Raw genomic sequence first — 25,348 nt, forward strand, 5'->3', positions numbered from 1 at the left:
CAAGAGAGTCCAGATGTCTTTATGATGGAGACCTTGAATCTCTTGGCTTTGCAGCAGAGGATGGATTTCTGGGCCTTTTGATATGTCGGTTAATTTCTTTAGGAATACCATGCTGTTTCTGCTGGGTTTGCTCTTGTTCACAGCCCTACCTGGACTTCCCTTTTAGGGTTTGTAACAGCCACCAAACAGGGCCAAGGGATGATGGTTTGTGGAAATGCTTTGCATTTCCGTGGGATTAGTGACGCTGTCCACCGTCTTCACGTAAGCTCTTAGGCATTTCTGGTCTCCATCTGAAACTGTGTATTCAAGACCATGTTCTCATTTTTGAGGTATTTTCTAATATTGACTTTTCCTTATACATTTAATTATTAACCCTTTGTCAAATATATGGTTTGCAAATACTTCCTAAGAAGGACTTTTCCCCACATACTAAAGAATAAAATTAGATTTTTATGTTTTGTGCACATGATGCCAAAATGGGTAAAAGACCTGGGCACACAAGACAAAACCATCTGGGGAAATTCCTTGATACTGACCTTAGCAATGACATCATACCCAAAGTTTAGGTTAGCAGGTAGAGAGATTGGTAGGTAGACAGGTAGATGACTATCCCAGGTAAAATTTTAACAGATATGGGTTTGTCAACAATTCCTGGCTTATAGTTATATTTTCTACAAATTTCCAAAAGATGATCATCAGGTAACATGTAATTATTACACATGTGGGTTAAGTGCACCGAGGAGACCTCCTGTGAGCTCAGATGTTCCTTCCGTGTCCTGGCTGCTCCTCATGTGTTCCTCATACATATCTCACACAGGAACAGAATGTGGTTGGTTGAATGCTTTAATAATAAATTTGGAGTCAGCAGTATTAGGGTGGTGTCATAGTAAGAAAAGCAAACAAAACATTTCTCTTAGATGCCTTTTTACTGAGTGAGCCCAGATTTGAATTCTCTACTTCATGGTGTCTTCTTACATTGCTGTCTATATGTAGATTGCATGAATCTAAATCTGTGTCTGCCTGAATGCTGTCTTGTGAACATGTCCCTGTCTCTGTCCTTGTGTGGCTGTCTGAATGTGTGTGTGTGTGTGTGTGTGTGTGTGTGTGTGTGTGTGTACAAGTGTGTGCACATATGTTTGTCCCTAACAAAGGATTTGCTCTGTGTTTATTGAACAGCACAGAAAGTATCACATGAGGGAAGGATACTTTATAGAAATCTGTAACAGAGTTTTACAAGGGATAAAGTCACTGACCCCAGATAAAAACAGTATTACAAATATCACTGTTTATCAAATAGTATTTGTGTGTTCCATTTGGTGTTTATGGTGGATATTCACTTATAAGATTTTGGGGGGGATACAGAGAGAAATAGAGACAGACAGACAGATGGAGACAGAGAGACATACCAAGAGAGACAGAGACACAAGCACAGACAGAGACAGAAAGCCAGAGACGGAGGGACACACACATACACCCACACACGCACAGAGAGAGAGAGAAAGAGAGAGAGAGAGAGAGAGAGAGAGAGAGACAGACAGACAGACAGACAGACAAAGAGAGAAAAACTATTCAAATATATGAGCTGATAAGGGCCATTCTCATTCAAACCACACCGTGACTGTGGACAGTCCGGAATCACCCATTTATGGTTTTCTCATGGTTCCCAGTATATGAGTTGGGGGAGGGAAGACAAATGGGTCATATGGCAGATAACAGGATTAGGAAAGACACAGCAGCTTCCAGCATTTAAGGTGTTGCATTTTAGAGAAGCTCAATTCTGAATGAGAGTAGGTAAAATTTTAAGGTCTCTGTAGATTGAAGGGATTCTGATTTTGGTTCAGTGTATTAACAGGTGATGTGCTTGGAAGATATTCTCATGGGGGCACAGCACAGGGTAGCTTTAATGGTGAACGATGTGGTTAGTAAGTGATTCCTATATTTATTAGAGATAGATGATCTCATTTCCCCTACTTTTCTTGATTTTCTGTTTTTTTTTTTTTTTTTTTTTTTCAGTCTTTACTTCTTATTGGTTAAAGATCTGACTAAGAACTTTCAGGTATGCAGTGACTGTGATGTGAGGTCTCTTTCTCTGTTCATTGTAGAGGGTCCAGGAACTTCAGCAGTTGCAGTGCAGAGGACTTTGAGAAATTAACTTTGAACAAGGGAGGAAGCTGCCTGCTCAACATCCCGAAGCCTGACGAGGCCTACAGCGCGCCCTCCTGTGGTAACAAGCTGGTGGACCCCGGGGAGGAGTGTGACTGTGGCACACCAAAGGTCAGTCACGGCTTCAGAGGAGCGACTCTGAGCTTTTGTGGTAAAATGAGGCTTGCTCTTGTGTCACAGGCCTGGTCATGACTCTGTGACTTCAGGCAAGCACGATGGTCCCTTCTTTTAAATTTTACCAATCCATCTTTTATTTTCATTGGATTATTTATTATTGGCATTACACAATTGTTCAGTTCCTTTTCGTGCTCTGCAGTCTGGTCTGCTATTAAAGACATACTTGTTAAGTTGGACTCATTTACTAAGTGAACCACAGCTGGTTCATCCTCCGGCATCCTCAGCGTCTGCACTTCCTCCTCTAAGCACGTGTGTCTTTCACCTGTGGCTCCCTACCTGCATGGCCCCCAGCTGTGTCCACCTGCATTGTCACTGCTGCCCAGCCACCTTCCTCTCAGTATGCCCATTGACCCTCCTCCCCTTGGGCTGCCATCAGCTCTGGGACATACTTGTTCAGATGTAAGATCCACTGTGTTATTCTCACTGTTTTTCCTTGCCTGCCTCGTATCTTAAGAGAAAATTGCTTCCTTGTCTTATGTGATCGATGTATTCCACGACTTCTCTTAAGCCCTTTGGAGTCTCCTGACCAACAACTAGAGAGGAAGTGTCTCATGCTTAGAGCTGGGCTTTGTTAGGTAGTTTATGGCTCTTGGAGGAACCATTATCACCTCAAGAGTTGTCACTTCATTTAAACATTTATAACACATAAATGCTATGTGTAACTTTAGGTAAGCATACAACAGTATATCCTGTATGCCTTTCTCAAATACCCTCAGTGTGTATATCTCCCATTCCCTCCCTCTCCTCTCTGACCTTCCCCATGCTGTCTTTGCAACCCACCCATTTCCTTGCCTTTTCTCTGCACATGTCCCTGGTGTCTAAGGCTGTGGGGAAGACTTCTGGGCACGTACTTGCCATGTGTGTGTCTTGTGGTCCATGTTCAGCTCTTTAGCTTTATGTAGAAAATTGTGGTATTTTCTGCTGACTCCTATCGTCTTTATCTTAGATATATATCATTTGTTAGAAACTTGATTTGTAAATGTCATCTTAATAGTTCTTCAGTAGTGTACAGTCTTAGAAGCACACAGCTTTGATTCTGATGAAAGCCATTTGTCATTTTTTCCTTTTATGGCTGTTGCTTTGTCTACTCCCACTTTGTACAGATGCTCCTGTGGGAGTTTTATAGTTTTAGACTTTACATTTAGGTCCATGAGCCAACTTGACCTAGTGGTGTGTGTGTGTGTGCACGTGCACACACACATGCGACTGTGTGGAAGTGTAGGTTGTAGTTCATTAGTTATCATTTTTGCTATGTGATAGAAATGATAATGACCCTGATTTGATTAATGTGCCTGACTATATGAATATTACATTGTCTCATAGATATGTACATTTATTACATGTTAATTAAGAAGAGAAGTTAATTTTAGAACTTTACTTTGAAATAATTGTAGGCAGACAAGAGGTTGCAGAATAGTGCATAGAACTCCATTTACTCCTCTGCCAGTCTCCCCTAACAGTGATAGCTTACAAAGTTATGATACGTTTGTGGGACGTTAAGATTGCTATATTCATATAGGTGTCTGGGGGTGGGAGGCTGGAGTAAAAATGTGTCATGGAGCAGAGCATGGTGACAGAAACAAGGAAAATGCTGCATAGTATAGTGTGTGCTTAGCATGTGTGCTTAGCATGTAGAGGGCACTGAGGCCAGTCCTCACCTCCTACCTGTAAGAAAAGCAGTAGTTTGCCTATCCAGAGAAAAGGCCCTGAGCAGGGAGAGAAAGGCCTCAGTGGATCTGTACTTCTCTGTGGTCCCTCAGGATTCATGTGTCAAAGCTGTAACCTGCGGTGATACTGCATTTGGCAATGGGGTCTCTGAGGAAACAAGATTAAGTGAGCACCGGGGATGGAGCTGAGGTTCTCTAGGATCGCTGTCTTTAGAAGTGTTCTCTCCAGTGCCAACTAAGAGATTGGCTGAGTCTGTCAGCCAGCAGGAGAGGGCAGGGTGCCTGGAGTTCTCTGTGAGAACTATCACCTTGCTTTTCTACCTTCCAGAACTGGGAGAAAATAAATGTCCCTTCTTAAGTCCTCAGTCTTTGGTATTTTATTATGGAATTTCCAGCTGCCTTGTGAAATACGTTGGGACTTAAGTACTTGCACTAGAGACCAGTGTCTTTTTTTATTATTAATTTTTTAAATTAATTATTTTATGTATGCCCCTGGGAAGGAGGGTGCCTGGGGAGTCCGGTGGGGGGAGATTGGTGTGTCCTAAAGGACAGCTAGGAGAGAGGAGGCGACACTAGGTCAGAGTGAAATCATAGAAAAAGAAAAAAAGCAGAAAAAGAGCTTTATTAATGCTGCTACTCATTTATTTATCAGTGGTCATTTTCTGTTTGCAGGAATGTGAGTTGGATCCATGCTGTGAAGGAAGCACTTGTAAGCTCAAGTCATTTGCTGAGTGTGCATATGGCGACTGTTGTAAAGATTGCCAGGCAAGGACTTCTCCCTATCAGGAGCAAATCAGAGAAGGAAAATGGATCTCTGGAATTGCACCCTCTGAGATCTCTACATACTATTCTTATCATATGGTCATTTTATATTTCATCCCACTTCTGTGCATTTAAACGGCCCTCTTTATGACGGGGCCTACTGAGTTAGTTGGTTTGGGTGCTGGGGAGTAAACCTAAGGCTGCGGCGGCTCCGTGCTTACAGGTAAACACTCTGCCAAGGGCTATGTTTCCATCTTCCATTGTCTTGATTCTCCTTTTCAAGTAACATATATCTGCTTGGGAAAATTAAAGGATACCAGAGTATAGACTGCAGAAAATTAGGGTTGGTAGTTAACTGATTAAAAGGATCTGAATTAGATCCCCAGAACCCTTCAGAGACACCCCTCTACCCCAAACCAATAACCATGGTGGCTTGTGGCTCTGATCCCAGCACAGAACCTGGAGCTCTCAGCCTGCCGCCCTGACTGGCTCCCTGACTGCAGTGCGTTTCTGGCCTCCTCTCCCATGCTCGGCCATGTTGGCCATCTCCCCGTCCCCAAACTCGTTCATCCTGTGAACACTGATTCCAGGAGTGCTGTTGTCCTCCTTATCACACTTCTTCTGCAGCGCTTCTTGTGTTTGCATTTGATTTGCGTTTCCTTTGGCTACTTATGAGGTTTGCTTTTCGTTTTATAATATGTATGAATTGATGGTTTGGGCTTTCTTCATGTTGTGTTGGGTGGGTTAATGTTTGTGGTTGGAACCTTTATGTATGCACTGTGGTACAAATCTGATGGCTTTGTGGAGATTCTCCTGATATTCCTGTCTAACTTGAATCTCATTACCTTAGTTCCTTCCAGGAGGCTCTATGTGCAGAGGGAAGACCAGTGAGTGTGATGTCCCTGAGTACTGCAATGGCTCCTCTCAGTTCTGCCCACCCGATGTCTTCATTCAGAACGGCTATCCTTGTTGGAATAGCAAAGCCTACTGTTACAATGGCGTGTGCCAGTATTATGACGCTCAGTGCCAGGTCATCTTTGGTTCAAGTAAGATATTTATAAGCAATCGATTTGATTTTATCGTCTGTTTGTGTTAAGTTTTTAAAGAAGGAAGCAAACATTGATGAGGTTCTTGTATCTCTATTCTCCCTCCTCCTGTAGTAGTCATGGTCAGGAATTTTTATGTCTAATTTGGTGAATCAGTTCATGTTTTGTGTGGTCCCTCTCCCTCTTTCCGCTTTGTATAACACACAGCATCTTAGGGTTTTCATTGCTGTGAAAACACACTATGACCAAAAATCCTTATATGAGACAATATTTAATTGGGGCTGGCTGACAGGTTCAGAGGTTCAGTCCATTATCATGGCAGGAAGCATGACAGCACCCAGGCAGACATGGTGCTAGAGAAGGAGCTGAGAGTTCTACATCTTGTTCTGAAGGCAAACAAAAGACTAGCTTCTAGGGACCTAGAATAAGGGCCTTAAAGCCATACCCACAATGACATACTTCCCCCAACAAGGCCACACCTACCCCAAGGCCACACCTCCTGATAGTGCCGCTTCTTGGGCCAAGCATATTCAAACGTCACACACAGTGTATACGTATATGCACATACACAGAGGTTTAGGCACTGAGGACTGCACCTAGCACCTCACATACACTAGGCAAGCACACTTGCTTTGCTGTGTCCTCACCCTCCAGGTTTCTTGTTTTGATAAAGGCTGGCTGTATAGCTTTAACATTTAGAAATGTCCTTATGATTATTGATACATTTCTATCACAGTATATTAGGGTATTCACTAGTTAAGTGGACCCTGATTAGTTTCTCATTTGTGTATGTATGAAGTATGTCTTTATGCACGGGAGTTCATGTGTCTTAGTGTGTGTAAGTGTGGATGCAGGCTCGTTGACCCTTGAGCGTTTGGTATCCTTCTGTCGTTGCCTCTCTTTCTTCCCAGGAGTACTGGACTTATAGATACGAACTGTTTTATGTAGGCTCTGGGGATTTGAACTCAGTTCCTAGCACTTGTGTGACAAAACATGTCACCTGCTAAGCCATCTTCCCAGCTGCTAGTTTCAGTTGCTGTGCTGATGAGGTTGTAGCTTAAGCTCTCAGGGTTTTGTTTTCTTTAAACTTCTCATCTTTATGAAAAGTGTTCTGTGGATCAAAAGGTGAACAAAAGTGAAAATTAAAGTCAATTGCTGCTCCATACTTTCATCCTTTGAATAATAACTTACTTTTGTAGCTGATCTTTTATTACTTATTCTAAGTATTTATATGTGTATTTATTCATTTATATTTGAGACAGGGTCTTGCTATGTTTGTCCAGCTGGCCTTGAATCACAATCCCCTGTCTCAGCCTTCCAAGTGCTGGGTCTGGGTTACCATGTTCGCCAACCCAGGTCTTTAGATAGCTTTTTGTAGTGCTATTACTGTTTTTATTCTTTTAGATTTATTTTATGCGTTTGGGTTTTGCCTGCAAGTATGCATGTGTACCATGTGCAGGCCTAGTGCCTTTGGAAGTCGGAAGAAGGCATTGGATTCCTAGGAACTAGAGATACAGATGGTTGTGAACCACCATGTGGGTGCTGGGAATCAAACCCAGGTCCTCTGCAAGAGCAACAAGTGTGCCTAACCACTGACCCATCTCTCCAGCCCCTACTGGTTTTATTTTTATGGATGCTAATTAATTTTCACTCTTCATTCAACCCTGACTGCTCATGTACATACACATGATCATTTTCTAGTCTTCTTTCCTCATTGTAGGATAATTGTAGTGTTCACAGCAGTGCTGGCCACATTGCATAGCGGCCATGTTAATGCTATTCTCTCAGCTGCATAGTAAGGTACAATAGATTTCCTACCATCTTCTTTCTCTAGAATGAAAGATCCTCATTCTCCCTTTTTCCTTCCTTCCCCCTCTCTCCCTCCCTGTCTGACTTCCTTCCTCTAGATCTGTCCCCTTTCAATGAGTTTGCTTAATACTTACCATTATTGCAAAGTAATTTGCAAAATTGCAAACAGTGTCTATTCTGATATTGTCTTGAAGTGGATAAAGGCATCAGCTGTTCTACTGATTTCAATCTGTTTAAAGAACTCTAAACAGAATGTCTCTGTTTGTCTTCAGTTTTTTTTTTTTTTTTGATTTATTTATTTATTATATACACTGTAGCTGTCTTCAGACCAGAAGAGGGCATCGGATCTCTTTACAGATGGTTGTGAGCCACCATGTGGTTGCTGGGAATTGAACTCATGACCTCTGGAAGAGCAGTCGGGTGCTCTTAACCGCTGAGCCATCTCTCCAGCCCCTTGTCTTCAGTTTTTACTTGTTTATGCTCTCTAGAGACTCTCAGATACTGGGACACACACACACACACACACACACACACACACACACACACACACACATACACACACATCAGGACACACACACACACACACACACACACACACACACACACACATCAGGACCCAGGAGGAGCTGGTGTCCCAGGTCGGTTCTAGTAGTAGGAACATTACAGGTGTCTCAGCTTGGTGTCTGTTGGGGAAAATTCCCTCCTCCTGGTTGTGGTTTGTTCTGTTCGAATATGAAATTGGTTGTTTAAAGCACCCATATCAGCCTCATCTCAGAGCGCTCTTACAAGTTCAGAGTCAAGTATGTCTTACATCACATGGCGAGGGGGTGAGAGAGGGAAGAAGATGCGCACATTTCGTCACAGGTGTAGTCATAATGAAGTAAGATATCGACAGTAGTTGTAGACCTCAGTTTGTAACTGCTCTGTGGTCATATCTCACACTTCAGCTGCTTCTAGTCCACATTACGTTGTTACACTGCCCGTTCTGTATTCTCTTTGCCATCAGTGAGTTCCTTAGATAGTTATAGCTCCCAGCCTGGTGGGGTGACCCAAACGTTCATTCCTGAAGGACCTGGGCCATGCATAGCTTTGCTGGATTTGGTTGTTAATAGGATGAGGTAAATACTTAGAAAACTCCAGTATTCCAGGCCTGCTCCTCTTGATTCCATGTAGGGTTATGGATCTGTGATCAGCCGCTTGCCAAAGCCTTTCTCTGTTAGTTCAGAGCACAAAGAGCCCAGCACAACTGAGCATGTAGTGCTTGTCCCAGTGCAGTGGAGTCACTATTGTGGCATCTAGTGGAGGAATTTCTTCTCTGGACACTCAGACCTCTAAGCTATTAGAGCATGAAGTCATAGGTCTAGGAAGCCTGTTTTTGCTAGTGAGTCATATCGCTGAGTGTTACCACTCCCATTCGCACCCCTTAAGATCTGCACACTGAGTTGAGGTTGTCATTTGTTAGACCTAACTTGGAGAGTATACGGCTTTTTGAAGAAACGATGCTCCAGTCCATCCAATTAGCGCCTGCGACTGGCATTGTAACTGGTATTCTCTGCACATCCACCACTCTAACAAGCCATTCTAGTGAAAATAAACACTGTGCTCAGTGATACAGATAGGCCTGTAATCCCAGCCACTGTGGAGCGGAGACAGGAGGATTGCCAGTTTAAGGCCTGACTAGGCTACAGAGAGCCAGCCTGTGCAACTTTGTGAAACCTTGTCTCAAACAGTAAACAAGTGTTAGGAGATCGCTCAGTGGTTGAGCACCTGCCTAGTGTGTACAGGCCTCAGGCAGCAGTGCTTGAAGAAGTGGTGTATATGTGCCTGGGCACAAAGTGCTGTCCCTTCTGTGAGGGAAAGAGAATAGCGTAGCTACCCTGGTGCCCAGATACTGGCTGGTGCTCAGGAAAGAGTGCCATATCAGAGACCCAGTGGGTTTCGGTGACGACAGAGGTGGCTGGGAAAAGAGGCTGCGTGCAGTTCCCAGAATGGGTTTTCCTTTTTGTTGATTGTTTTGGCCTAAGCACCTCAACTGATCATAATCCTGAACTCATCCATTTCTCCTTCCAAGCAAAACGAACCACAAAATGTACTACAGGGATGTTCTAGAAAGACCTTGCAGCTGTTCACTTTTCGGTGATGCTTCCACGGTGCTCAGAACCGTCTGTGAAATGCTTTGTTTCTCTCTTCCTGTGTCAGTTCTTGGTAGGACTCCCAGAGTGCTCATAGATGCTAGGCAAGGGCTTGGAACACTGGACGCGGACTGTGGTGCCTCAGCTGCCTACATTTTGGTTGTCATGGTGCTCGTGGGTTCTGTCCCCTACACCCTTACGTTTTGGAATCGGCTGTGTGACAGTCCTGTCTTCAGCACATTTCTCAGATTGCAGTGGCTGATGATTGACACTTGAGGATTTCTATAAAAAGCCTTCCTAGAACCCTGCCTTCCCACCCTTCTCTCCTTTATATTTGAGTCAGCAGGAGCAGCAAACACATTTGACTCAGTCCCTTCCCGTATATCGTCCAGGAAATCTGTAACTTTCCCTGTTCCTCTGACTTGGGGGGGAACACTGGCGTTTTTCCTGGCCAGAATTGTCGACATCTCTCCTCGTGCTCACTGCTTCCCTCCTGCTGCCCTGCCTCCTTTCACCCACACCCACCTTCTTTAAAGCTAACTTAACCTCACATCAGTCATGTGGGCTAGGTAAGGGAATCTGATTCAGGAGGGAGGAAGGACTGATGATTTGACTTGGAAACAGAGTGCACTTGGGGAGGGAAAATGAAAGTAAGTGATACCATAATGTAAGAAAACGCGAGTGGGCTAATCCTTTGTCACACGGTGTAGGTCTCACTCCATTTATCTAATGTATGCATCCATGTAAAATAAAGCCATGTGGTGGTCTCTGCTGTAACTGGAGAGAGTGCTGGGTGTGTGAGAGTGGACAGTGAATGCCTGTGAGTGTGAGCTGTGACTTAATGCATGAGAGAGCTACTGTTGCATGGCTGTGACAGTTCCCCGGGAGAAGAGTCAAAAGGAGATACACATTGGCTTCTGGTTTTGGAGAGGTTCAGTTCATGTTTGCTGGCCCCGTGAACACATGGGGACCACCATAGCGATGGTTCTGTGGTAGAGAGGTTTTTCTACCTCACATCAGCTAGACAGGAAGAAAAGGGCTCAGGAGAGGGCTGAGGCAAGATACAGCTTTCAGGGCACGTTAACCCCTTCCCCACCTCCCAGTGACCTGTCCTCCAACTAGATTCTGTCCCTTTCATTTCCCTATTTCCTGTTAATAATCCTGTCATATTGTGAATGCATCTAGAAGATTGGATCCCTGGGCACACCTCAGACACTCTCAGGTAGGCTTTATAATCTGTGTCTTTCTCAGTGCAATCAGGTCAACCCGCTAACTGTCCGACTGTGGTGGGTCGTAATAGTGATAGCCATGCAATGGTATGTGGTAGAGAATCTGAGTGCTTAGATCTGGACTTTATGTGCAATCTGAGTTTACATGTCTCTGCTGTGTGTGGAGTGTGGAACATTTAGAATGTGCAGGTAGTTCCTAAGGTGTGTGAGGGATCGTATGGAATACTTCTGTTCCTGACTAAAGTTACCATCACTTTTTTCTCTTAAATGTTGAATATTGCAGAAGCTAAGGCTGCCCCAAGAGATTGCTTCATTGAAGTGAATTCTAAAGGTGACAGATTTGGCAACTGTGGTGTCTCCGGCAGTAATTACAAAACGTGTGCCACAGGGTAAGTGGGGCCAATGGCCTGAGCGAGGGAGCCAGGGCCCCTGAAGTCTCCTGTGTGTGCTACTATGACAAGGGTGTGGAAGGTCCTAAGCAAGGGAGCTGGGGTCTCTGAAGTCCTCTGTACTGGCTCCTGTGACTTCAGCCTTTCTCCTGCTTCAAGTGCTTTCCGTCTCACATGTAGCACGCACAGCAGGCCTCCGAGGGATGTGCTGGGAACAAGTCTGGGGAAGCGATTCATCTCCTCGCATGTACATTGTGGATCTAGTGGATTAGAACCTTTTTTTGTTTATCCATGATCTGCAGAAGGTTCCTGAGTGAACACACCCTCGTTTCTTCATACACTCTTTCTTCAGTGAAACAGTCTCTGACTCAGTCACATCCAGAGCACCTGCCTCTCATTTCTTTGTCAGCCTTACATGAATTTAAAAGGAGGAAGTAAAACTCTTATTTTTTTATTTTGTAGGCTGGTGGGATGGCTTACAGGTTAAAGTACTTATAACCAAGCCTGACAACCTGAGTTTGATCTCCTGATTCTAGCAAGCTGTCCTCTAACCTACTTGTATAAAGATGTGTGTACAGGGAATACATGCTTATAAACACATAAACACATATAAAATAGGTAAAGTGGTTAATAATAAACCAATGTACTATAATAAGTGAGAACACATAATCAATCCCATTGTCCCCTGGTTTGTGTTTGCACTATGCATGTACCCACACTGCTGCGTTACTCAGTGGGCTCAGATGCTCAAATGCTAGTCACCAAGGAAGGCCACTGTTTGAAAGGATTAGAAGGATTAATAGGTGTGGCCTTGCTGGAGAAAGTGTTACTAGGGGTGGGTTTTGAGCATCTGAGCCTCTGGGGTCTGGTCTTATTCAATAAGACCACACAATGCCATTTTCTAATGTTCTGCTTCCTCACACCCCCTTCTCCTCTCATTAGCCATCTCTGGGAGGCTATGATTTCTCTATTGACTCATGAGTTACTAAAAGTTAATTGTTTAATTTCCAAAACTGCTTTCTTGTTTAATTTTACCAAGAAAACTTGGGAATGGGAGATGCTCTGTCTTTAAAGTCCTTCCTGTGCATACCTGAGGTTTTATCTCCAGCACATATATAAACAGCAGGCACAGCAGTGTATATCAACAGTCCCAGAGCTGGGGACACAGATACAGACCCTAGGGCTCATCGGCCTTCCAGTGTGGTCAATCAGCGAGTCCAGATTTAGCAAGAAACCCTTTCTCAAGAAGAAAGGGGGGCGGGGAGGACAGAGAATTGAGAAGATCAAGTGTTGACCTTCAGCTTCCACATTTGTACATACGCAGTATATGCACCGTATGTACGTGTTCAACAGCACATATGCACACGTAACAGATAAATTCTAAGGTGGTTTAGAAAGGACATAGTCTGTGTGCCTAGCCGCTGTTGCCCTTCATGACCTGGCACTGGCTTGTCTGCGAGGCTGCTTTGCCTCACCGAGTGTCATCTGCAGTTGTTGCATGTCATAGCTGTATTTGCTGCTGGTTAAGTGTTGTAATCAAATGTCTCCATGGCATTGGGGCTGTGTAATGTCCTTGCTTCTTCACTGAGAGAGGCAAAGACTCCCTGAAGGGTTGTCAGTCTGTTTCCTCTTTAGTGCTGTATGTAAACATTGTTAACGTATTGTCAGTTACTGGGCTCTGATCACTTTAGGATTAAGTCTTCTTAATGACTGTCCTCCCCTTGTTGTTATCAGGTTTTCATCCTTCTGGAATATTCTTCCGTAGTGTTTACCACAGTGTCACTTCCTATCACTTGCTTATCACCTCCGTACAGATGAGGCTTGGTCACATATTTCTCCCTCGTGGTTAGTGTAACCCCTGGACCACGGTGACCAGTATGTGTTGGACGCATGAGTGCAAGCACAGATGGGTCAGGAGCGTGTTAGTAGGCTGAACGTGAGTTCACGTGGTGTGGGAGATGGAAGGGAGCTTGGGGCAGGTTGGTGGACTGAACTGCTCCTGTCTGGCTTTGGTTTTGTGGTCTTGCTTATGGCCTAGGCTTGCTCAGATTACTGACACATAGGCATACTCCATCCAGCCTGACACACATCCTTGTTTTTAGCCCTGTTTAGTTTCATAGCTTCCTGACTACCTTGATGAAGATGTTCAAAGTATGTCTTGCTTAACATTCCCAAGGAGCTTACTGAGGACACTGGCAGTCCTGCAAAGCTAGCTGAAGGATTGAGTGCGAATTCAAAGTTAGTCTGTGAGTTTGAATCCTGGTTCAGCCACTTTAGGGCTTTGACTCTGGACCAAGTACCTCTCCTTCACCCCCTTCCCTCCCCTGTGAGAGCTGAGGCATTGCTCAGTGTTGCAGTGAGACCGAGTATGCTGACGGTGGTGTGCTAGTTGGCGGGCTGTGATGCTTGTCATTTGTAGCATTCGTTCTTGCTGTCCTCTCATCCAGAGGTTCAGTCTTCACTTTTCCTTTCTGTGTGTGCTTGCACACGTGTGTATGCTTGCACACGTGTATATGTGGACATTCACAAACATAAGCTGCATGCTTGCTCTTTCAGCACATGGGATGTATTCCTTTAAGACTTGTTTATTTACTTGGTATTTGTTTATTTACTTGGCATTTATGTCATATTTCCTGTGCAGTCCTACTTATATAACTCCGAATTTGTTAACAACTTGATTCATTAGACTACCCTGAGCCACGGGCAGGCAGCGGGGAGGGAAACCCCTTTGCTTTGTTTGCCACCCCACCTGGTGACTGCTGATAGCCACAGCTCCCTCTCCTCTCCCTGCTGCATTTAAGGAGATATGCTTCATCTGTCCCTTGGGATTCCCTCCAGCCAAGATACAGCCTTCATGCCTACAGAGAACGTCCTGTCTGGATCCGTTTTGTATTTACATTGTTTGTCTTGCCCGGTAGGAACGCGTTGTGTGGAAAGCTTCAGTGTGAGAACGTGCAGGAGATGCCGGTGTTCGGAATCGTGCCAGCTATCATTCAGACACCCAGCCGAGGCACCAAATGTTGGGGTGTGGATTTCCAGCTTGGTTCCGATGTCCCAGACCCAGGGATGGTGAATGAAGGCACAAAATGTGATGCTGGGAAGGTAACCTAAATATTTTCTACTTACAAACAACGGTAAAAATCATTACACTAAGTTGGTGGCTGGCCTCTTCCTGGGGGAAAAGTGTATTTATGGAAGCAATTTTAGAAAATCCAAAGCCACTGGGAAGAAACTTGATAGCTATCAGTAATTGTCCCACCTGTGTTTCTTCACTGGGATTCTCTGGTGTCTTCCATTTTGGAATGCGCTGCATATGTTTCTTTGCCTATGAACGGGCTAGAATCTGTTACCCAGATACTCTTACTGGAAACTGAGGTGACTTCTGCAATTCTTGGGAGCTGGAGTTCCTGGAATTTGTGTATTTGTTGGAGCCTCTGGGTCAGTAATATCATGGTGCTTGTCTAGCCACGGTTTGGCGGGCCATGGCATCCAACCATGCTTCCACATGCATGCATGATCAGGGGCATTTTCCCTCTAGAGTGATTGCTGTGACAGAAAAAGGTGCTGGCTATCCAGTTTTAAACACACACTCTTTTGTCAAGAGTCAGCAAAAGAAATGGCAGTGTGTGTGTGTGTGTGTGTGTGTGTGTGTGTGTGTGTGTGTGTGAGAGAGAGAGAGAGAGAGAGAGAGAGAGAGAGAGAGAGAGAGAGAGTGAGTGTGTGAGTTGGGGGGGAGGGAATATTTCTGTTTGAAAATTTGCGCATACCTCTTCAAGTGTTTGAAATGCAGCAGCCGTGGTTAATGAGCTGAGTATGTGACACTTCAGATGATAATCTGAATGTGTTTGCAAGGAATATAACCTTGTAGCATGTAGTATTTCATAACTATACACTCTGGCCTTTCAAATTTTTAATGCATTAAAGCCTTAGAGACAGAAAAAGTTCAGTCCTTAGTACTGTCTCCTATTTTTGCTTCTCACAGAAATCTCTTTTGCACCAGGAATGCTACATTTGTATCAGTTTCTTGGAAATTATATTTTAGTTCTTTTTTTCGGAGCTGGGGACCGAACCCAGGGCCTTGCGCTTCCTAGGTAAGCGCTCTACCACTGAGCTAAATCCCCAGCCCCGACATCTTTTATTAATTTAAGTGCACCTTTGTTCTACTTTAATGTTTTTATGCCAAATTTTCCTTTACTTGATATTGTTGCTTCTGTAGTTCATGGGTAAATTGCGTAATAGGTTAAAACTATAAAATCAAACTCTTCCCTGGCATTTTGTTTCAAGTGCACCTCCAACAGCTAGATGTTACTTTTCTAAGTTTTTTCTTTATTGGAATTTTGTGTATATAAAAGTATTACATTTTATTAATCAAAAATATTGTGCAAAACAAAAATGGATGCCCAAGGCATACCCCCTGCCCCTGTCCGAGCCTTGCCCACCTCCATCCCTGTCTAGCCTTGCCCACCTGTTTTCCTTTCTTTAGTTTCACATCACAGGTATTCTACCCTCCCCGCCTTAAGGCATCTTCCCTTCTTGCTATGGTTCCTTTCCTTCCCAGACAAATCTAAAACTTTGATGGTCTGATGTACATAGCAGTACAGATGGCATTTGTCTTAGGGTCAGTGTCACATGCAAAGAGTGTTTTCCAGTTCCATCCATTCTTCCACTTATTTCCTTTCTCTTTACAGCTAAACAGAACCCCATTCTTGTTGGCCTGTGGTGTTTAGTAGAGTCGCTGTTGCCCTTTACAGAGTAACTATTTAAACTCTCTCTATATATATCCGTCTAAGTGGCTCATGACTTTTTTCAGCCAGTCTTTGGAGTTAGTGATCCCTCACTGTACTCTTTATCCTGCCTCCCCATCCCACATCCTATTAGTCCTTCCTGATCCCTTGTTCCCTCTTCCCACATCGGATCACGCCATTCTAGTTCCCTTCCCTTGAGACACAACCCACCCTACCATATCTTCTCACCGATTTCCTGGTATTTATGGGTATTCTACATTAAATACACCTGTCTAAAGAGTCAAAGCCAGAATCCACATGAGAGATGACATGATCTTTGTCTGGGTCTTGGTTACCTACCCCAGGGTGATTGCTTCTGCCCCCATCTGTTTACCTGCAAACTTCATAACTTCATTTTTCTTAACAACTGAATAAGGTTCCACTATGTAAACGTGTGTTACTTTCATTATTCAGTTATCAGTTTGTAGACTTCTAGGCTGTTTCCATTTCCTGACTGTCGTGGAGAGAGGAGCAGTGACAGATGGGCAGGTCTCTCTGGAGACATGGTCTGTCTGTAGAGCCTGTTCTGGCCTCAGACTTATGACGTCCTGCCTCAGTTTCCCAAATGCTAGGACTATGGATGTGCACTGTCATAACCAGCATGCGGTTTCTTTTGATTTGAAAAAAAAAGATTCTCTGAATATTTTCCTAAGGTCTTTATTTATATACTCATATCAAAGGGTTATAATTTAATCTTTCTTTTTTGCCTTCATATAATCTTTGTCTTTTTAATCATGAATTATACTTTATTTAGTTAGTGTCACTCATTCCCTTCATTAAAAGAATATAAGGTTGGAATTAACCATGCCTTGAAAATTTGAAAAATTCCCCAACAATAGGTCCCAGGGGCAGGATGACCCAGTGGGTAAAGATGTCTACTCCCAGTGCCCATGCCCGGGATTCCATCCCTAGGACAGAACCAGCGCTCAAAAGTCTGCTTTGACTTATACACACACATTGTGGCATGTATGTACACACACTCACATGTGTGCATGTGCCTGCGTGTATGTTGGCATGTATGTAGACACATGTACACATGCATACACATATATCTACCCACATACTCCACACACCAAATCAGAATGTGATAAAGTAAAAACAATAATCCCTCAGTGAAACGGTCATGACATTGATCTTGGTCCTGTTTGCTGATCTTTTTAATGTTCCAGTTTTTCTGTATGTCACTTAATTCTTTGCTTATTTTTCCAGATTTGTAGGAATTTTCAGTGTGTAAATGCTTCTGTCCTGAATTATGACTGTGACATTCAGGGAAAATGTCACGGCCATGGGGTAAGCAGCCTTCCCTTTAGTTTGTTCTTAGTGGTAGTGTGGAGCCGATAGTCCAGGGGAGGTTGGTGAGAGTTCCTAAGTTTCTGGGTAGATGTTGGGAGAATTGGTTCCTGTTGGCAGACATTTCATTTACACTCCCCTCCCCAGACTTAATTGATGGATATAGTGGTGCATGTCCACAGAGTGAGTTACAGTACAGTCTAGCCAGGGAAGAGAGACAGAGACAGACAGACAGACAGACAGACCCAGAGACACAACCCCTTCCTCCCCCCCCCCCCCCACACACACACATACTCTCGGGAGACTCGTGGTTTTGTGTGAACTTTTTAGCTTCCATTCTGGAGTTGGTTCAGAGCATACTCACAGCTAACAAGTGGTAATTTGCTTGTTTTAAAGGTATGTAACAGCAATAAGAATTGTCACTGTGAAGATGGCTGGGCTCCCCCACACTGTGACACCAAAGGATATGGAGGGAGTGTGGACAGTGGGCCGACGTACAATGGCAAGTACACTGGAGGGCGTTTGTGGGCCTTGGCGCTGCCCTGGTTGTAAGCTGGCATCCTTATTACTTTATTCCCTTGCCACGGAGCGGTGCACTGAAGCTGCTCGCTGTGCCTCCTGCATGGCTTGCAGACATTTCTGGGGTTTTGTTTTGCTCTGTTTCTTTCAGGTTTCTGCCTGTCCTTACCAATGAGCCTGGTCTATAGCTTGGAAGCACCCTGTTTCCTGCCGTGTGTGTGCAGATAACACTGTCGGTCTCTGGTCTCTTCTTGAGCTCTTGCTATATGTCCTGCGCTCAGCTGAGTGTCTACCCACAGCTATTAGGATGATGCCCAAGGCCTCTGCGTGACTTAACGTGTCCCGCAGGAATTCCCACAACTCAGTTTCCAGGGCAGCTCACTGTGCCTCAAGCAAGAAGTAATCCTTCATCATCTCTGAGTCACACTGCAGTCTCCTCTGTTTTTCTTGTACATGTGTTCTTCCTTACCTGCCCTCTCTCAGTGAGTCTGCTCCTTCTCTCTGTTCTCCTAGGACTGCTACACAGCCCCGGCACTGGGGTTGCTTTTTAAAAACACCTCGTTTTCATTCCCCGCTACAGTCCAGGTTCCTGGTGAGAAGATGGACTGTCTCCTCCCCGGCGAGCCCTGGGTGGAGTAACTGGCTCACGGGTTTAGTATTGTCAGAGTCTGCCGCATCTTTCCACGGCGACTGTAGCAGTCTCACGCTGTCTGTCTGCGACACATGCTGTGGTTCTTTGTTACTCACGATCAGTGTGGACAGTCACTGTGGTTCGTTTCTCCAGGGAAGTAGGTGACCATGTTCTGACTCATTGTCAGGTAGCATGCCACTGTAAACATCACATTCTCAGCAAAAGGACGTTGTATCAGCTCATACACCTGCATGAGAGGTCATGTGATCACAGGGAAGTAAAGTAATATAATATAGTACTGTGTTATAGAGTATTATAATAAAATATAATGTATTGTATACAATACATACACTATAATCCAATATAATGTATTATAGTAATCTAATACTTTAATATAATACTGGCTATGGTCAATCTATCACTTGTGATGACATATGATTTTTCCACACACAGTTTATCTAGTGGGTTTTCATGACAGGATGTTGAGTTTTCCTTAGGCTTTCTCTGCACCTTGAGATGATTCCATGGTTTTCTGTTCATGTGCTGATATTTTATTGATATCTGAGCCATCCTTATATACTGAGCCATCCTTATATCCTGGAATGAAACCATCTTAATTAATCATGGTGCACAATTTTTAAAGCATGTTTTTAGATTTAATTTTATTGAGGATTTTGTGTCTGTTTTTATGAAGGATATTCATCTATAATCCTCCCCCACCTCACTTGTTTTCTTTTTTTGCTGCATCTTTATTGAATTCTGAATAAGGGTAACACTAGCTTTGCCGAGTGATGCTTGAGGCTTTCTTTCCCATTGTAGTGGGTGGAGCAGTGTGACGGCCACCACTGTCCCAGCGTGATGGCCATCACTGTCCCACTGCCTTTAGACGTCTGGTAGTTCTCAGCTGTGCGATGGGGCTAAATCTCTGATATACAGTGAGGTCAGAACAATGGAAAAGAAGCAAACCAGATATTCAGTATAAACATGGAAAACCGTTCAACTGATAGAATGACAGTTAATTTGAAATCACATCTGATACCATTTTTATTACCCTCCATGTCAGGAGGAGAGCCAGAGTTCCGGCCTAGCAGGTTAGGCTGTGGGGAATTTTTATGTGGTTGTTTGGGAGTGTACCAAACTTTAACCATCACTGTGGAGGACAGCTTTATAACATGTACTAAAGGATGAATGTGTTTCCTTGACGTAGAACAAATCTCTTGGGGAAACCATTCTGTAGTCACAGTGGCTGGTTACACATTGTAGCATTTCTTCAGTCCTGAGATGTTGAACAAGTAGCAGCACATAGGAGAACCCTCGCTGTTTATTTATAAGCTGTATTGAGAGAGAGGAAGGACAGGATCAGGAGGACAAATTCATGTGCCAGTAGCGTCTGTTGGTAGGATGTGGCCTCTTAATGTGACAAAGGATGACCAAGAGATGTATTTTGTCCTTTCTATATTCGCATGCAGAAACCCCAGCAGATTAAATAAGAAAGATGCTGATGCGAACCATGTACGATCACCTGGTGTGCTCTGTGTGGAGAGAGAGGGTTTGATGCTAACGTAACTGTCCATCACTGTCAATTCTGTCTTTCTAGCAAAGAGCACGGCCCTGAGGGATGGACTTCTGGTCTTCTTCTTCCTAATCATCCCCCTGGTTGCGGCTGCCTTTTTCCTCTTCATCAAGAGAGATGAACTGAGGAAAACCTTCAGGAAGAAGAGATCACAAATGTATGAGTGCTTAGCCCTTTCTTTTTTAATGGGTCTTAGATAATTAAATTAATTGTTAATGATCTAGCATAGAAGGTGGCAATCTTAAAAAAAGGGTTCTGTGAATCTTAGTGTTCTTTTACTATGATAAACATGTAGTGGGGAGCCAGCCATGATGGCATAGGCTTGTGTAAAGCACTTGGAAGGCTGAGGCAGGAGGATTTTAAGTTCAGGGCTTGTCTGGACTACCTATTGGACTACCTACTGAGGCCTTATCTCTCTCTCTCTCTCTCTCACACACACACACACACACACACACACACACACACACGCACACACACACGCGCGCACACACACACGCACACACACACATGCACACACACATGCACACACACACACACACACACACACACACACGTGTAAAGAAGGACTGGTGGCTTAGCTCTTAGACCAGGCAGGGGAAGGGCTGTGAGGAGTCTGTGCTGTAAGCAGTGACCCTTAGGGCTCATTTTGCCTTACACTGGTTTCTGATAGATGCAAGTGGGATTGAGGGCTTGGCATTTGACTTAGGTTTTCTAACTAGAATTTAAAACATGGGATATAGGGAAGACATGTGTTGGGAATTTCCATGTCTTCCTTCCCTATCCATTCCTGCATAGGAAGTTTGAACTCTCAGTTTTGAAACCAGATTTTAAGAAATAACTTTTGATGGGATAAGGTTTATATAATTCAGATACCTGATACTTTTCAGTCAGTATGTTGAGTTTTCAGAGAAATCCATGTCAAAACTCAATTTTAGCATACTGAATCAGGGTTTATTATAGAGGACATTATAACTCGACCAAAGTTCAAGTTCTTTGTTGTAGTTTGGTAAAAAATATAGACTGAAATTGACATAATGCTGAATCTGGGTTTATTTCATATAAAATGAGAATAATATTACCTACTATGTGGTTTTTAGCTACATAGAAACTAAAGTTTTCAGTTATTTAGTACTTAAATTTAATTTAGTAATTAATTTAGTAAATGAAGAAATGTCAGCAAAGCCCAGTCAAGCATGGGTTCTCTTATAGCTGTAATAATAATGATTCTAGATGTCCATGCAGACTTTAGGACCCTGCTTGTCCCTCACTGTGTTACACTTTCAAGTGTGCTGATGTAAGCCTCAGAGTCAGAAGTATTCTACACTCCTCTTCCTCTCCCTTCTCCTCTTCCTCCTCTTCCTCCTCTTCTCCCTTCCCCTTCTCTTCCTCTTCCTCCTCTTCTCCCTTCTCTTCCTCTTCCTCTCCCCCCTCTTCTCCCTTCTCTTCCTCTCCCTCTCCCCCTCTTCTCCCTTCTCTTCCTCTCCCTCTCCCCCTCTTCTCCCTTCTCTTCCTCTCCCCCCTCTTCTCCCTTCTCTTCCTCTTCCTCTCCCCCCTCTTCTCCCTTCTCTTCCTCTCCCTCTCCCCCCTCTTCTCCCTTCTCTGCCTCTCCCCCCTCTTCTCCCTTCTCTCCCTCTCCCCCCTCTTCTCCCTTCTCTGCCTCCCCCCTCTTCTCCCTTCTCTGCCTCTCCCCCCTCTTCTCCCTTCTCTGCCTCTCCCCCCTCTTCTCCCTTCTCTGCCTCTCCCCCCTCTTCTCCCTTCTCTGCCTCTCCCCCCTCTTCTCCCTTCTCTCCCTCTCCCCCCTCTTCTCCCTTCTCTCCCTCTCCCCCCTCTTCTCCCTTCTCTCCCTCTCCCCCCTCTTCTCCCTCCTCTGCCTCTCCCCCCTCTTCTCCCTTCTCTGCCTCTCCCCCCTCTTCTCCCTTCTCTTCCTCTTCCTCTTCTTCTCCCTTCTCTTCCTCTCCCTCTCCCCCCTCTTCTCCCTTCTCTGCCTCTCCCCCCTCTTCTCCCTTCTCTCCCTCTCCCCCCTCTTCTCCCTTCTCTCCCTCTCCCCCCTCTTCTCCCTTCTCTGCCTCTCCCCCCTCTTCTCCCTTCTCTGTCTCTCCCCTCTTCTCCTCCTCTTCCCTCCTCTTCTTCCTCCTCCTCCTTCCCTACTTTCTCTTCCTCGATGGCCATCAGAGTTCTAATTGGCCAGTCCCTGCAGACTTCTGAGTCTGCGTCTGTGGCTTTCTTCATACAGTGAGAGCAGTCTGCCTCTCCTCCCTGCCTGGCAGACTCGCTGGTTCCTCAGTGGGTAAACTGCTCAGCTGGTGTCACTCTAGCCACTGCACATCTTGAGTTTTAGAGTGCCCGAACGTTCATGTATTCTGAGAACTTGCTTTTAATTTTCTGTGATTTTTAAGAAAATCTGAGTTAGAGATTACTGACCTAGTTATTTGAATTTCATAGTTTCTTAGAATTTTCAGGTTATTGAATACTGATATGGGATTAGGAATCCTCTATTCCCACAAGGGCAAGATTTGTGTGAACACTATTAAAATTACAGAGACCTCGGCTACCTCTCTGGTTGTCACCATCATCGACTTTTTTATTTTGCATTAAGGAAAATTGAAAGAGTATATAATGTATCCTGTACAAATGTTTTATCGTGAATTAACTAAAAGTGACCATGTCTTTCAGGTCAGATGGCAGAAATCAAGCAAATGCCTCTAGACCGCCAGGGGACCCCAGTGTCTCCAGACCACCAGGGGGTCCAAGTGTCTCCAGACCACCAGGGGGCCCAAATGTCTCCAGACCACCAGGGGGCCCAAATGTCTCCAGACCACCAGGGGGCCCGAGTGTCTCCAGACCACCAGTGAGTCCTCATCATGTTTCTCCAGTCACCCCATCTAGAGATGCCATACGTTTCATAAAAAATTGTCTGCTATTGTGTTCAAGTGTTGTACATTTAAAGACACAAACGGGAGCTAGGAGGGTGTCTCGTGGTGACACCCATCCCTATTGTGCTTACAATTGTAGGTTTGACCTTCAGTTCCAAATACAAAAAAGAAAGATTCAAAAATGGTTGCATAGTTTAAACCTAGATAACTATATGTTGGGGAATATTGAAGGTGGTCCTCAGATTGAAGGGACCAGCCGAGGCCTGGTCAGCGGATGTGAGAAAAGGTATGGAGGCACTCGGGACATTTTGCCTAAAGCTGGGGAGTGAGCACCAGGTTCTGCTCTTTTTCTTCCTGCCAGTCCTGTGTGGTTTCAGTAGCTGGTGTCCCTAGGCCGTGCTAGCAAAGATTGGGTGCTGAGCTCATGGGTGAGCCTCATCGTTTCAGCACACTTCTGCCTGTGTATGATAGGGTGGTAGGAAAACGTGTGGGCTCACTGATAAGCAATATGTAATACAAATCTTACCTTCTTTTGGACTTTTAAGACCATTCCGGTATTTACACACAAATCTGCTGTACTTTTCACTACTTTGTCCCTTATCCCAGAGGTTGCCATGCTTGTACGTCATTGGCTTGCACTGTTGGTAATTTACATAGAACATCTCAATAGCAAGCGCTTCCAGCTGGGCAGGGGCCTGTGGGCTTCACGTTAAGTCAGGATGCTCTCTTCGTGCGTGCATCTATAGACATTCAATTGTATCTTGGCCAACCAAATAGGCAAGAAAAAAAGAAGCTCAAAAGGAAAGAATTTTCATGTTTCTTCCACAAAGAAATGATACTTGGCAATGTTGGGGCCTGGAGAGATGACTTCTCTTTTAGAAGACCCAGGTCCTTACATGGTGGCTTACAAACATCTATAACCTCAGTTCCAGGGGATGTGTTAACCACATGTGAATACACAGATGCATACAGGCAAAACGGTCATGCATATAAAGTAAAATAAATAAAAAAATTTGAAAAGAAATGATAGCTGTTTAAGAAGATATTTGTGGAGGCTGGAGATGGCACTGAGCCATCTCACTCACTCTTTGAAACAGGGTTTTCATCAAGTTTCCCAGACTGGTCTTGAACTTATGGTCCTCCTACTCCAGCCCCTTGAGTATCTGAGATTACACACCTATGCCAGCGGGCCTCCTTTGTAGCTATCTGAAGGGTACAGTAGGCCATTTTAATATATTCACTGCACTGGGACACTTTGCTTTATAACTCATGTACTGAAAAGGTTGTTGTATCTGCAGTGTGTTTTCTTAACACTTTTGCTAAAAAAAAAAAAAAAAAAAAATCAATAGCCCCAGGGCCTGGATGGACAGTGCAGATGTTAAGAGCACCAACTGCTTGTTCAGAAGTCCTGGGCTCAGTTCCCAGCACCCTCTTGGCAGAACCATCCTCAATCTCCATTCCAGGACATCCAATACACTCTGGCTCCGTGGGCACCTGCATACACAGGGTGTGCTTACATACATGCAGGCAAAACATGCATAGAGGGAAAGATTTAAAATGTAAAGCCCAACCAAAACCCATTGACCCAGCCTGAGCAATGATTCAGTAAGTCTAGTGTGTGCCTCGAAAGGTTTTGGGCCCTGAGTCTGAATGCCAACATGTAACACTGGGCATGAAAGCACAGGCCTGTAACCTCTGTGCCCCCAAGGTGAGACTGGATGGGGGCGGAAGCAGTCATTTGCACCAGCCAGCCTGGTGCACCCAATGGGAACAACAGACGCTTGGTTTCCAGACAGGGAAAGGCAAGGCCCCGTACCCAAAGATGCCTCTGACTCTCACATATGTACTATGGCATACATACACATACATATACACATCACATACACCACACACACAGTTGACCTCAGGTGTGTGGGGTTACTTAACCCATGTCACTGGAGTTTTGACAGGGATTGTACTGACTGTAGGTTGCCTTGGTTCTATGAACATTTCACTGTGTGAGTTCTTGGTGATCCCAATCTCCTTGCTTGTGAATCACCCATTTAACCCACCAATCTGTTTCTCCCCACCAATTGCTCATGACAGGTTGTATGTTTCTACAACCATATTACTTTCTCCGGGTTTTTCAGCTTGTTGCCCTGTTACTATTCATAGCAGCAGCTTAAGATCACTTATATTCCTGCAGTTCCGAATTTGTCCTGTATTTGAGCGTTAGTTGCTTCTCCTTTTGCTATGATAAAATACCCTGACAATGCGAAGGGATAGTTTCTTTTGGCTCACAGATCCAGGGTACAGACTGATGTG

The 25,348-nt window shown here is 44.4% G+C and overlaps 1 protein-coding gene across 4 annotated transcripts in view; it reads left to right on the forward strand.

Annotated features, from left to right (window-relative positions):
* Adam9 (ADAM metallopeptidase domain 9) overlaps nucleotides 1-25,348 on the forward strand; it is a 79,099-nt gene that overhangs the window by 37,465 nt on the left and 16,286 nt on the right. For 2 of the 4 annotated variants that reach the window (XM_063275249.1, NM_001014772.2), the window contains 9 exons: nucleotides 2,103-2,274; nucleotides 4,680-4,772; nucleotides 5,620-5,815; nucleotides 11,269-11,374; nucleotides 14,293-14,476; nucleotides 17,368-17,448; nucleotides 17,845-17,950; nucleotides 20,196-20,328; nucleotides 22,845-23,019. In XM_063275249.1, coding sequence (XP_063131319.1) covers nucleotides 2,103-2,274; nucleotides 4,680-4,772; nucleotides 5,620-5,815; nucleotides 11,269-11,374; nucleotides 14,293-14,476; nucleotides 17,368-17,448; nucleotides 17,845-17,950; nucleotides 20,196-20,328; nucleotides 22,845-23,019 — 1,246 coding nt within the window. Of the gene's footprint in view, nucleotides 1-2,102; nucleotides 2,275-4,679; nucleotides 4,773-5,619; nucleotides 5,816-11,268; nucleotides 11,375-14,292; nucleotides 14,477-17,367; nucleotides 17,449-17,844; nucleotides 17,951-20,195; nucleotides 20,329-22,844; nucleotides 24,472-25,348 lie in introns of those variants that run through there. The other 2 variants (XM_063275248.1, XM_039094403.2) reach the window with 2 other exon arrangements.

This window comes from Rattus norvegicus, chromosome 16 (assembly GCF_036323735.1).
Source record: "Rattus norvegicus strain BN/NHsdMcwi chromosome 16, GRCr8, whole genome shotgun sequence".
Taxonomy (NCBI): domain Eukaryota; kingdom Metazoa; phylum Chordata; class Mammalia; order Rodentia; family Muridae; genus Rattus; species Rattus norvegicus.